Source organism: Saccostrea cucullata, unplaced genomic scaffold (assembly GCF_032062105.1).
Source record: "Saccostrea cucullata isolate Sc308-1 unplaced genomic scaffold, CSIRO_AGI_Scuc_v1 ctg6906, whole genome shotgun sequence".
Taxonomy (NCBI): Eukaryota; Metazoa; Mollusca; class Bivalvia; order Ostreida; family Ostreidae; genus Saccostrea; species Saccostrea cuccullata.
The window spans coordinates 1001-13645 of NW_026927974.1; the positions used below are offsets into that span (position 1 = coordinate 1001).

A 12645-nucleotide genomic window follows, 5' to 3' on the forward strand; every position below is an offset into this window, starting at 1 on the left:
GTGTCGTCGAACCAAAAGAGCACAACCTTGCAATGAAAAGCTTTTTGTGAATAGAGAATAACTTAATGTACAGAGTCTGTTCCAGAACATCAACTTGATTTTATCTATACTCCTTTTCATTTCAACCAGGCCAAGGGAAAAGATGGTACCAGGGATGGGGTCAATTACATAGGAAAGTAATTAATTAAATTACAATTACTTTCCCAAAACCTTCAATTAAATTACCATTACCATTACATGGATTTTGAAATGTAATTAATTAAATTACAATTACTTTGCAAATGTAATTAATTAAATTACAAATTACATTCAAGAATACACGTATAAAAGTAAATAGTCATGTATATTCCTTTACATTTATAACAGATTATACTTATTTTGCAACATTTTTTACAACAATATTATTTAAAGTTTATACATTTTTCAAATACCGTGTCCCTAACCCAATATATCTTCGATTAATTTGAAGATTTTCCTGCCATTTTGAAGATTCTTTCCACTGGGGTATTTGTGAAAAAAATGCATACATGTAGATACTGACTAGTAGAAAGTTTACAGATGGTTTTACCTTAATTCATGCATTTAAATTTTGGAATCATGTTTAAGCTTTCCCATAAACAAGTGATAAATACTTTTGATGCTTTAATTTGCCTTTATATTTCCTTATTTCTGCATCATAGGTTTAAATCAAAATGTGGGTATTTGACTTATTCTGTGCCAAACTACAATTTAAAGTCAAAGAGTATGTATAAAAACACCAACAGACAAAGTCAAAGGAGTGAAAAAATGTTTATTTAGGAATAAGTATATGACCCCAAGACACTAATTAGCACCTGTTAATAACTTCCAACAAGCTGAAGATATGGCCAACAAAAGGATTTGAAGCCATTGGAGTTCTTATTTTCATATGGATTAATTAAAAAATCAAAATATAAATTTATTATTTGTAAACTTTACAAAGATTAATTTGATGTAAAAGTTTTTTTAATGAATAGGGGCATTGTATTTAAACAACAATTGACATAAAAAGGGAAGTTCTTTTCAAGAAATTTTACTATTAGAAGTTTTGGTCCAAAATATAATTTATTGATTCTAAATATAATGTGTAAATAATGTGTATGAAATTGAGAGAGAGGAGACTATTTTTCATTTATTTAAAATCAATGTACAATGTAATTGAATGTAATTGCAAAGTAATTGTGAATTACATGCCTCTTTAGAAAGTAATAAATTAAATTACTATTACTTGTAATTGAAAATTTGGCCAATTACACATTATTTACTTTCTATTACATCGAAATTTGTAATTAATTACAGTCAATTACCATTACACATTATCATTACCCCATCCCTGGATGGTACACAGTGTTGGTGATCTCTGGTCAAATCCTTGCATTCGACGGGCCGCGTATCTCTGTACAATTTCTAGCTCTTCGATCGACTTTTTAGAGATCACATCCCATAATTCGCATCCATACAAGATCGGTGGCATGACAACTGTTTTCCACAATTTAACGCTGGTCATGGGATGTATACCCTGATCATGAACTCCTATGTTGATAAGCGAGTTTAATATGCGCTTGCCCTTCCTGCATGCTTGTGTGATTGCTGTATCGTTTTGCAACCTATCAGTAAGGACGACCCCAGCATAAATATTTTCTGAATGTAAGTTGATGTTTTCCTGACCAAGAATAAATGGTCTAGCCGCAGGGTGCTTTCGTCGCTTTCTACTAGAGCTAAAGAATAGAATACAACTTTTGTTAGGATTATAACGCAAGTGCCAACGTCTAGCGTAATTGTAGACAATATCCAGTGGCTTCTGGAGACCACTGGGAGTGTTGGATATAAGGTTATATACGTTATAACAAATCTTGCCGGTATACTTCCACATCCTGGACGGAAACCCTGCTGAAGAGGGTGTGGAAAATGAATTTCAGCGTTGATACGCTTTATTCTTGTGTACAATATATTTTCAAATAACTTTTGTAGGACTGAGGTTAAGGTTATATCTCTATAACTATTAGGGTCGAGCCTGTCTTTTTTTCCTCCTTTGAACAAAGTTATACTAACTCCTCTTTTGAATTGTATCGGATATTTTTCGTTGTTTAGAATTGCGTTAAACAGCTCTAACAGGATTTCTAGAATAATGTCTTGCACAAAGCGCAAATGTTCAATGACGAGTTTGTCAAGGCCAGGTGCTTTTCCGTTTTTCATTCTCTCCATTGCTTCTGTAACCTCTTCTTTCCTTATCATAACATCACCAACTTTATCAAAGTTTCTATAGGATTCTTCCTTCATGTTTATTACAGAGAGTTCTACATGTTCTTCGAACCTTTGATCAAACAACGGGTATTTTGTCTTTGCAGCAAGTGTTTTGTAGTGTTCGTACCATGCTGTTCGAATGATATCTGGATCGCGTATGATCACTCCGTTGATCCGAAGTTCATGGGGTGTCCATGATTTCTTATTCCGATTTTTAATAGTACGATAAAATAGACCCATATCTATTTCTGCTGTTTTCTGTAGTTGATCCAGTTGTTATAATTCGTACTGCTTTTGAGCAACAGAAAGTGCATTTGTAAACTCCATTTTTGCGGCTTTATATTCTCTGTAGGATTGGAATTCCATGCCACGTGGCCTATTATGTTCAATCCACACTGCTCGCTTTTGTCGATTTAAAGCGTGAAGTTTCTTTACATCTCCGTATTTCCAATATGGCTTCAAATATGAGCGGTATCTCTTTCTAGGAAGTGATCGTTTGGCTGCGTTCAAAAAGACATTCGTTAGGTCCCCTATATACTCATCAAGTTCACCTTCAGTTTTTCCCACCAAATTTCTTTCTAGGTTCTGTAGCCCTTCCTGGATACACTGTCTATATAACAGCACATGGTCGTTTGTAACTCGTTTCCAGTTTACATACACGTCATCATCACTATTTCTCTTACGCCCATTAAATGTTGGAAATTTACATGGTAGACGTATATTCAGAAATATCGGAAGATGATCTGAACAGTTAAGATGATGATCATCTATTATTCCACACGAGTCAATAAAATCTTCCTTGTTCATTTGGATAATAGCGTGATCTATCATGGATGTCTGAGTTCCATTGTGTGTCATAAATGTGTAATCAGGACCATGCGACTTATGCTGACTCGTTACTGATATTAAATCTCGTTCGACCATGAAAGATTCAATAATGATACCTCTATCATTTGCATGGTAATGATTTTTCACTCCATGTTCTTTCGACAGATGTGCATTGAAATCACCGAGTATAAATACTGGCCCATATTCACTGTATGCGTCAAAAAGTTTCTCTACACTTTCTATTGATTGTTTGTACTCATCTATCGAAATGTTGGTCGAGGGTAGTAACACTCCAATGACATATATCTCAATGTTTTCAAGCTTCACAACCGCTATTATCACCCTGTCCGTACAATCGTGTTCAATGGGAAAGACCTGAAGTTGCTTGCGCCACATCAAGGCAATTCCACCAAAGCCTGTAAATCTTGTACGATTCTCCAGTTCGATGGGAATACGTTTGTCGTGGATACCATACACATTAAACTCATTGTGAATCGTGTCCAGAAAGGTTATTTGTTCAGGTAAAAGCCAATGGTCTGTAACGATAATGCTATACATTATACCACGAGTGTTTCATGCTTTTATACGTATCATTGTAATAAGTATTTTAAACAAATACACGAAGCACACTTTTGATATATGTCTCATGCAACTATTCATCACTATGTCTATAGTTACGTTCGCGTTCAGTTTAATCGCCATCTACACTCCCGTCCTTACCTGTTTGTACAATCGCTCCATAGTAAACATGCCTGATTAGAGACAGTAAATAAAGTCTTACGGGGAACAGGTTTGCTTTTTATTTTGATCAAAGAAGAAAAGGTGGAATCGTGTAAGGTGTAAGGTGGAATATGTAACAAACCTATCAATGTAGTGAATATACATTGAACGTCGATATTATACCTAAATTAGGCATCGAAGATCCTAATAGAAAACATTCTTTTGAGTAGAAATTTCATTCTCTGTTAATGTGGGTTTAAGGGTGATATTTTACCTTTCCTGTACGTTTTGTGTGTCAGGATTTATACAACTATTTCATGTGGTCAGGAGTAAGATACACGTGTGACAATATTGTATTAAACTCATGAATTTAAACAATAACTATGTGTTGTATTTCATTATTTCCACAGATTGGTGATGTCTTAGGTTTTCATTTTTGATTCTTTGATTTATGAAATAGTTGACAAAAATAATGTAAGTAATAATGTGGCATTTCAGGTTTTAAATTCAAAATCTTAAATCATCCAATACCTCCTACAGTAAAAATAATAAAATGCTCTATGAAAGAGATAATATTTGTTATCTGTTAAAAAAATCATTTCCCTTTCAGAGTGGAAATAAAAAAGTTTATTTTCATAAACTTGTGATCAGAATTCAAGTTGCAAAATTTAAGTAAAATTGATTCATGAATTTCAATTTATCAGATTCTACTTATTTTGACAAAAAACCGTTGATGTTTGGGTAATTAACTTTAACAACAAATCTAATTAGATGCATATATGATTATTGTATCTCACTGCGTATTTTACATTAATTATTATGCTTTGTCCTTGATATTCCACGGTTTTACAACATAATAGACTCTCATCATGACAAAGTAATCATAGTGATGTAAGATGTCTTGACATGTTTCCTTTTTATTCTCATAATTAGTAACGTTAAGTGGAGACAGAAAACACTTATAAAAATAAAGTGTGTGTTAAGGGGTGCTTGTGATCTGTTCTAACTACTCACGTAAAAGAGGAAAACCCTCGTGATTGTCATGCCTTCATAATAATGTTTTAAGTCTGTTTTTTTAACAACTCACAAACAATTGAAACTTTATGATTTTTTCTCAGTGTTTCATTTTCAATTCTTTTAAGTTATATAAGAACTGACAAAAATTAATAAAATAATATGAAATTTTGCTTTTAATTTTAGAAGAAAGCAAATAAATCATGCAAGATATAAGTACAGGAAAAATCGTGTTCTGTGCGATAAAAACAAAAAAATGGCATTTGTATATTGAAAAGTGATTTGATCTGAAATTATATCGGTATTTATTTAAGCTTCTGCTATGATGCAATAACATGTATTTTTCTGGAAGAATAGGAAAGAAAATTCAAAACATTTGCACAAAAAACATTTATGCATTTTAACGTTTAATAGGTATGAAGTAATTAACGTTAAGTTAACACTTAGCGTTAATTTAACATTAAAATAACATTAATTCAACGTTAAATTTGTTCAAGTTAAATTCATGTTTAAGCTCGATTGACGTTAATTTAACGTTAGATATGTAACGTTAAAACAATGTCATTTTCATGTTAAATTAACGTTAGGCACAATTGTTTGTGTAAGAAATTATATTTGTAAGACTCCAAAGCCCAATGGTCAGGTAAAAGTTCAACAATCTTGCCAATACTCGATTGTTTGAAATGTTCTTAGAAATTAAGTTTCATATTATAGCTTAAATGAAATAATTTTTGGAAATTTTAAAGAGGATTTAGGGAATGTTCATGTTATGGTAATGAAGAAAAAAAAGGAACAAAAATATATTTTTTTCCAAAGATAGAATTAACATATGTCCCAAGAAGTACCGTAGTCATGTTCTTTTACCACTTACGTTTGTCGGATAAACTAATTTAACAAGTTTTAAAGGATTAAAATTATGTATATCATTCAAAAAATGAAAGAGAAATCGGACATTGTACTTCAAAATGTTCGATTTCTAATGAAGCAAACATCAGCACAATATATCTTAGGGGGCTGTAATAAGAGACAGGTATATTATCTTACTGTCAAAAGGACAAAAACGAGCGGTAATATTAAAAAACTTTATGCATCAGCTTTTGAAATTAATTCTGATGTAGTGCTTTTAAGATGAGAAGTAATGAAAAACCTTTGTTTTTACCTATCAATAATCCTTTGTTTTCAGAGAACTGATTTAGTCGGTGTGGTTATGCAGCTGCTACTGGAAACTATGCATTCATGTTTTTTATTGAACCCCATTCAATCAATCAAACTTGCAAGAGATTTATTAGGACCCGACAATCCAAACCACACTTATAGTATATATGATTTGCATAAAGCAGATTAATTTGATTTGAATTATACAAGTAGTTGTAGACTGTTTCGGCTATTAAGAAGCCTCATCAGGGGACAAAGACATAAATCATGGTGTTCAATGTTCATTTTACGTGAAATCTGATTATCTCGTCATCTATGTTCTTGTGTTTGCTGTAAGTGATGATTGGTAAAGAATTGAATAAACTTTAACATTCGGGATCTCTTAGAATGTTGTTCCAATATTTTAGAATTCGTTTTTGGAGTCCTTTAATGCAAGGTTTAAATTTAGTAACCAGTACTGTAGAGTTACGCAGCGGTGAAATGGACGGACTTATCTTCCTTTTAATATACCTCCGCTTGAAAAGCGGGGGGGGGGGGGTATATGGTAATCGGAATGTTCTTCCGCCTGTCTATCTTTCTATACATCCGCCTGTCTGTCTGTCCACCCGTTCATCTTTAACGCTTTGAGGTACCACAACTCCTCTCATACGACTAAATGAAACTTGATGAAACGTACAGAAATCTTTATAAATATTGTCATTGTGCACCTCCTATTTTGTTTTTTGATCGGACAATTATTTAGGGTTTCCCATAGCCAAACATGGATACTTCCATTATATTCATATTCTTGTGTTATTTTTTTCAGAGTTAAATCTCTTGCTTGTCCGAGTTGTTTACGTGTATGGGCAAATGGTGCATTTCGCTATTAAAAATATATAGATCATATTGGAGACGGGGGTATCCTGAGGTGAGCTTAGTGTTTGCATTACCTCTAGTTTATAATAAAATTCAAAAACTTTCTTCAAGTTCCTTATGTGAGTCTTTGTGTATGTGCGTGAATGTGTTTTCTTAAGATCCACACTTAATTTACACTATCAAATATGTTCCTTCAGTGCTATATGTATTTTTGCTAGGAAAAAAGGGTGAGTTTATTCAAGATCCCATTTTGTTTTAAGCATTCATGATTTTTGTAAAGTTCTGTAATCTAGTATAAGCATGATTATTCGAAATTCACTTTGAGGATAAGAATAAATATGAAAAAATAAAAATGAAGTATTTTGAATAATTTTGCCTTCATTTTAAAGTATAAATTTTGATGAACTTTTATAGAATACGTCTATTTTCCTCAAAACTGTAATTGAGGACATTTTTCTTCAATTTTTATCCACTACTTTTTTCATGCTTTAAACTTGTAAAGGTAAACAGAAATATTTTGAAATACATTCAATTTAGCCTAATGTAACCATTAAAACTCTTCTGCAATATCTGTTGGCGAATATTTTAAATTTTGTTTCGGAAAGAAACATTTTTTTAATCGACAAAATACAATACTGTCCTACAGGTTTATATGACAATGCCCTCCTAAGAAAAACAGCAAATAAAATCTTCTTTTAAGGGGATAGTGAAAATGAAAAAAATACCTTTACAATAACCATGTCTCTAATTGTAGACCTTATATACAATAAATCTAGGACTCACAATCCTTTTATAAAAAGACACAAGATATAAAGTAAATGAAATGCACTTTACAGCTTTAAGCGTGATTTCAAACAAACATGAAAAAAAAAACAAAGTAGTTTCAATTGCTCTTGACCAGATCTGTTAAGTACACTTTCCGGTTGAAGAAGAAAGAAAAAACGCCTTTAAATATGTGTCATTACTTATTGCTAGGTAATAACTACTTTTAAATTTATTGTGATGTCTCGTGGTTAATTTTGGGAAATTCCCAACCGTCTCTATATATACTGCCGTCTGTTGTCTTCTAGGGACGCAGTGATATCTAAACCTAGCACTAGTATACATGTATCATCTGTACGCCAAATCATGAAGTTTTCCATTTTCTTTACGATTGTGATCACAATTTCCGAAGTCATATCAGATTCCTTGTTAACTGGTACTTATGATCCGAACTCCACTGCTCTGATAAATGACAGACGTGACGTAAAGGAAATTGACGTCCTCCGTCAGCTCGTCAACCAGGAGACCCTCATCCGGGTATCCATGGTCAATGACGTCAAATCAGTTGTCGATGACGTCACATCTGTAAAGAGAAACTTGACGTCTACAGAGACGATGGTCGTCACTCTTCTCCAGACGATTGAGTCATTAAAAAGTGAGGTGGCTACCCTTAGGCAAGATGACACTTTATCGCAGAAGATCGAAAAATTAAAAAGACAGATCGATACTTTAAATAAAAACAACACTCTACAGCAGACCGTGGAAGCTCTGGAAAGGAAGATCATGGCAATTAGTCAAAACAACACATTACAGCAGACCGTAGAAGTTCTTAAAAGGGAGGCTGATTTTCTTAGACGTGACAGAACTTTACAGAACTCGGTAGAATTCTTGAAAAAAGAGATTTACAACCAAAAGCGGGAGGGTAAAAAAAGTTTAGAAAATTGTCAAAATAGATTACAGGAATTTGACCAAAAATTCAGAATTCTAAATGAAAATATAACGGATATCTATCAGTATCTTGGAACGTTGGAAAAAGGTAATTGATCTTTCTCTCTCAGATTCTTTCTTCCTCTCTCTCTCTCTCTCTCTCTTACCCGACATAACCGACTTGTGAGGAATTGGGCGCATGGAATACATTGTGGGGAAAGTGCTTCCGTATGACAATTTTAATAAAATAATAGGCAATTTTTATGGAAAATAACTATATTACTATAGACTCTCCTTTATAATCCTAAAAATTACGTATCTGTCGTCTCAGTATGTAATCAAAAATTATGGGGAATGTTTTTATCACTCATTCTTATGGGGAACGTCATCAGAACTCCTCTGGCTTTACTGTTGGATTCAACAATTGTATCATTCTTGATGTTTTTGAACATTTTTCTCCTAATCCTCTACTTATTCGTGGATACAGTTTTACATAGACATGTGGTATTTTGATGTATAGTTTGTTTAAAATCGCTGAATAAATTTTTAACACTGAATAAATGACGTCACAATATATACGAAACTCGTTACATTGAACATCGAGCCCGATTCCAATGTTGTCCACAAACATGCAACGGTTTCTATATCGAATCTAGGAACGGACTGGAAATTGATTTTGTTCATTTATATTTATGTAATAAAAGTAAAATAAAAGGGGAATGTATCAAGGATGACAGATAAGCGCTGTTGAGTTTTTTCTGCATTATTTCCAACTATAACGAGACCTTTATCATGTTTATTTTCTAGGATACAATGACATTTTTCAGCGGGATAGGAAGTGTGCAATAAGTTTCGTTTATTATTTAATTAAAATAATTTAAAGGTAACAAGTCATCATAGATAGTGAATTTAAACCCATCTACTCCTTCCTTCCCATTTTTTCCCGATCCAACATTTCCACAATTTAAATAAAATAGTTCTTGTCTTTAGTTGAATCGTTTCTCTCTTTTAAAAAATGGTACTCTAGTTCATTTCTCCTTTAAAAAACATATTTGTAAGATAATAAACGAAGTCCTCAATTGATCGATGAATTAGAGAGATCAATAATTAAATCGTTTAATTCAATATTATTTGTTAGCAGCATTTGTTGAGTTCAGTATATCAATTCATTTTCCAGCTTAAAAATTGTTTCATAAATTTTCAAAGTCAGAAGTTATATTTTTTCATTCAGTAAATCAATCTGACATTGTCCCCACGTTACGCAGTTGGGCGTGTTCGTTTGTGGGTGAATGGGCGTCGGAAGCAAATTGAAAGTGGGATGGCTAATCGAAAGTGGGGGATGGGGTTAAACCAACGAATAAAAGTAAACTAAAAAAATAATAAACCCCATGCAATTTTCAATGCTTATTTTATGTCAACCTTTGAAAAAAGTGGGGGGGGGGGGCTGAGCCCCCCTAGCCCCCACCCCGGTTCTGACGCATATGTGTGAGTGACGTAATTTGCATCTAGGGATCATTATGGAATACAGTTCTCTTTGCGAGGGGATACTCTTCCTTGTGGTGGCCTTGTCTTTTGGTTTAAAGCGCAAGGACAACGACATCATTTATTTCGTTCTGTGTATATAAGTGTGTTTTTTTTTAATTTTATAATACTTACCATGTGCATTGTACACAACAAGACCTTCCAAAATACAAAATAAGGCTTTACCTCAACCTGATTCTTAGAGTTTCAACCAGAGACACCTAAGTGCATGTATGGAGCCCCATTATTAATGGGAAAACAGTAAGATTACTTTTAATTTTCAAAAACATAGGATTTTCCCGTCAATTATGTCAAAATATTATTCTATAAAAAAAAATTAAATTTTTCTTACGTACCGAGACGGACCAAATACAGTAAACCGTATATAGAGAAATACACAGCTCGCAAGATAAGAAACACAATTTACAAACAAAAAAAGAGACAAATTAGTATTATTTTGAATAATACATTTGCAAGCACTATGTCAGAAAGATGTTTCCCTACTAGTATCTCTAACCTTCACTGCATCCTTTTCATTGAAGATAGGAACCAAATACTAGTAACAGGCCGGGGGGGGGGGCATTCCCTGCCCTCACGTGGAATCTTTCAATGTTAGTTTGATAGTTGATAGGATGAAGGCCTTACTGTAGTGATCAGTACTATATTTGATTTGCATATGCATTGTGTGACACTTTTGTCCAGTGGAGTGATGGTATATACCTTATGCCTACATGTATCTTTATTTTGTGGCGAGGTCAAATACGAAAAGGATCTCATGACCTTTAATGACCTTTAAAGATCAACAACCAGTCTCTTAATAGTGGCCCTAAAGTCATTTTTTGTGAAGCCAGTTACAATATGATGAGCGGCGTCGATATTGTAATGTTAAATTTTATTGACACTTATGGTACTTATTCACTAAATAAATTAAATTAACGCCTCTGTATTTAAATAGAAAAGAAAAATGCATGAACAGTTTAGCTTCGTTATCTCGAAGCTGATGGGACCAGGGATCGGCTTCGAGCCGTCCGGGGGTTCGACATATTCAGGGTTATAATTCAAATGGACTTCAAATAAACAGGAAGAAATTTAACATGTCAAAATCCTCCTTGTTTGAAATTTCATTATGTATTCGACCTCTTTATATTCCATTTATCAATAGATTATTTTTAACAACGTATACTCTTTATAATTCTCAACATTCTAGTATAAACTTTGTTATTATAAATAAAAGTATTATCCTTCTATTGACCGATTAAATCACGTGTATATACAATGTATTTAACTGGATATCATCTATGCATTTAAGGATCTCTGTCTTAGTTAGTATAGTATGCCAGGGCATTAACGACTGTGGGGAACGTGGGCACATAATCTGCATGACGTACGAAGTATGTTTCCCACTATTGTTGATGTCCTAGGCATGCTATATTAACTAGACAGTGATTCCTTATAACTTCATTGCATTGTGAAATAAAACTGTAGATTTAGATTTTTAAAAAGTGGACATAGATTTAAATTACACAAGGACCCCCATGCCAATTTCAATAGTCCTTTGCCACTGAATTAGAAATGTGAATATTTAAATTTAAACCCGTCCAGGATAATGAAAATGTAATTTTATCAGATTGATACATGTAAAATTGGTTTAAACAAAATTATTTTAGCATAATAAAATCAAACGCAAGAAATCCGATCACCTTTGTCTAGCTTATAGATAACGACAATAGGTTGTGAATCGGGTCCTTCGTTGGATAGCTTTCCAGGTACCACGATGGTGTGGTTTGTAGTATCTGACTGGCTTTACTATTATAATCAACATTCATTTGTTCTCTCAAAAACCAAATGTATGGTACAAGAGGTACATATACTAATCTCAGCGAGATGGGTAGATTACATATACTAGTATACATATTTACAATAATTATGAGCGAAAAGAAATTACAGGAGGACAGACAATGTCAAAAAATTGGAGATATATACACTTAACAAAACTTCTAAGTGTTCACTTTTATAAATGTATTTATGTATAATATTTTCAAATTATTACAACAAATGAGTCCTCTCAACAATTATAGAAAGAAAAATAAATATAACCGATGAAAACCAATGATCCATGACGAATCTTAAAAACAATAAATCCTTACTTTGTGGCACGTGTTTCGTATAATTAGTAATTTTTTGTGAACATTATTACAATTTAAAAACTGTTTTCACTAAAAAAACACAAAACATTGGCAAAATGCACTACTGTAACTAAAAAGCACTGAGAATCCAACAAAACCCTGAGGAAGTACTGAGTGGTACTGAGCCCGGTACTGAGAAACTGAGAAGATCCTGAGTAGCACTGAGGTTTTCACTGTGCATTCTGTTGTGCTACTGAGGAGTACTGAGGTTAGCACTGTTGCTACTGTGGAAGTACTGAGGGGTACTGATGTCATTCTGAGGCCACTGAGCTGGTACTGAGTAGCTCTGAGGTTTAACACTGTGGCTACTGAGGTAATCCTGAGTGACACTGACGCTTTTTTTCAAAAACTTGCTATTTTTTATGAGTTTTATTGTAATCTAATGTTCAAATTTCTTTATTTTTAAACCCTTTTC

The 12645-nt window shown here is 33.2% G+C and overlaps 2 protein-coding genes across 2 annotated transcripts; one reads left to right on the plus strand and one right to left on the minus strand.

Annotated features, from left to right (window-relative positions):
- Positions 1-1327: 1327 nt before the first annotated feature.
- On the minus strand, positions 1328-2502 carry LOC134276054 (uncharacterized). The gene is made up of 2 exons (XM_062758335.1): positions 2132-2502; positions 1328-1736 (listed from the first exon to the last, which is right to left on the minus strand). The coding sequence occupies exons 1-2, from the start codon at positions 2500-2502 to the stop codon at positions 1328-1330; spliced, it is 780 nt and encodes a 259-aa protein (XP_062614319.1).
- A 5460-nt stretch (positions 2503-7962) lies between these two features.
- On the plus strand, positions 7963-8640 carry LOC134276055 (uncharacterized). The gene has a single exon (XM_062758336.1). It carries the CDS (start codon positions 7963-7965, stop codon positions 8638-8640), a length of 678 nt encoding a protein of 225 aa, XP_062614320.1.
- Positions 8641-12645: the final 4005 nt, after the last annotated feature.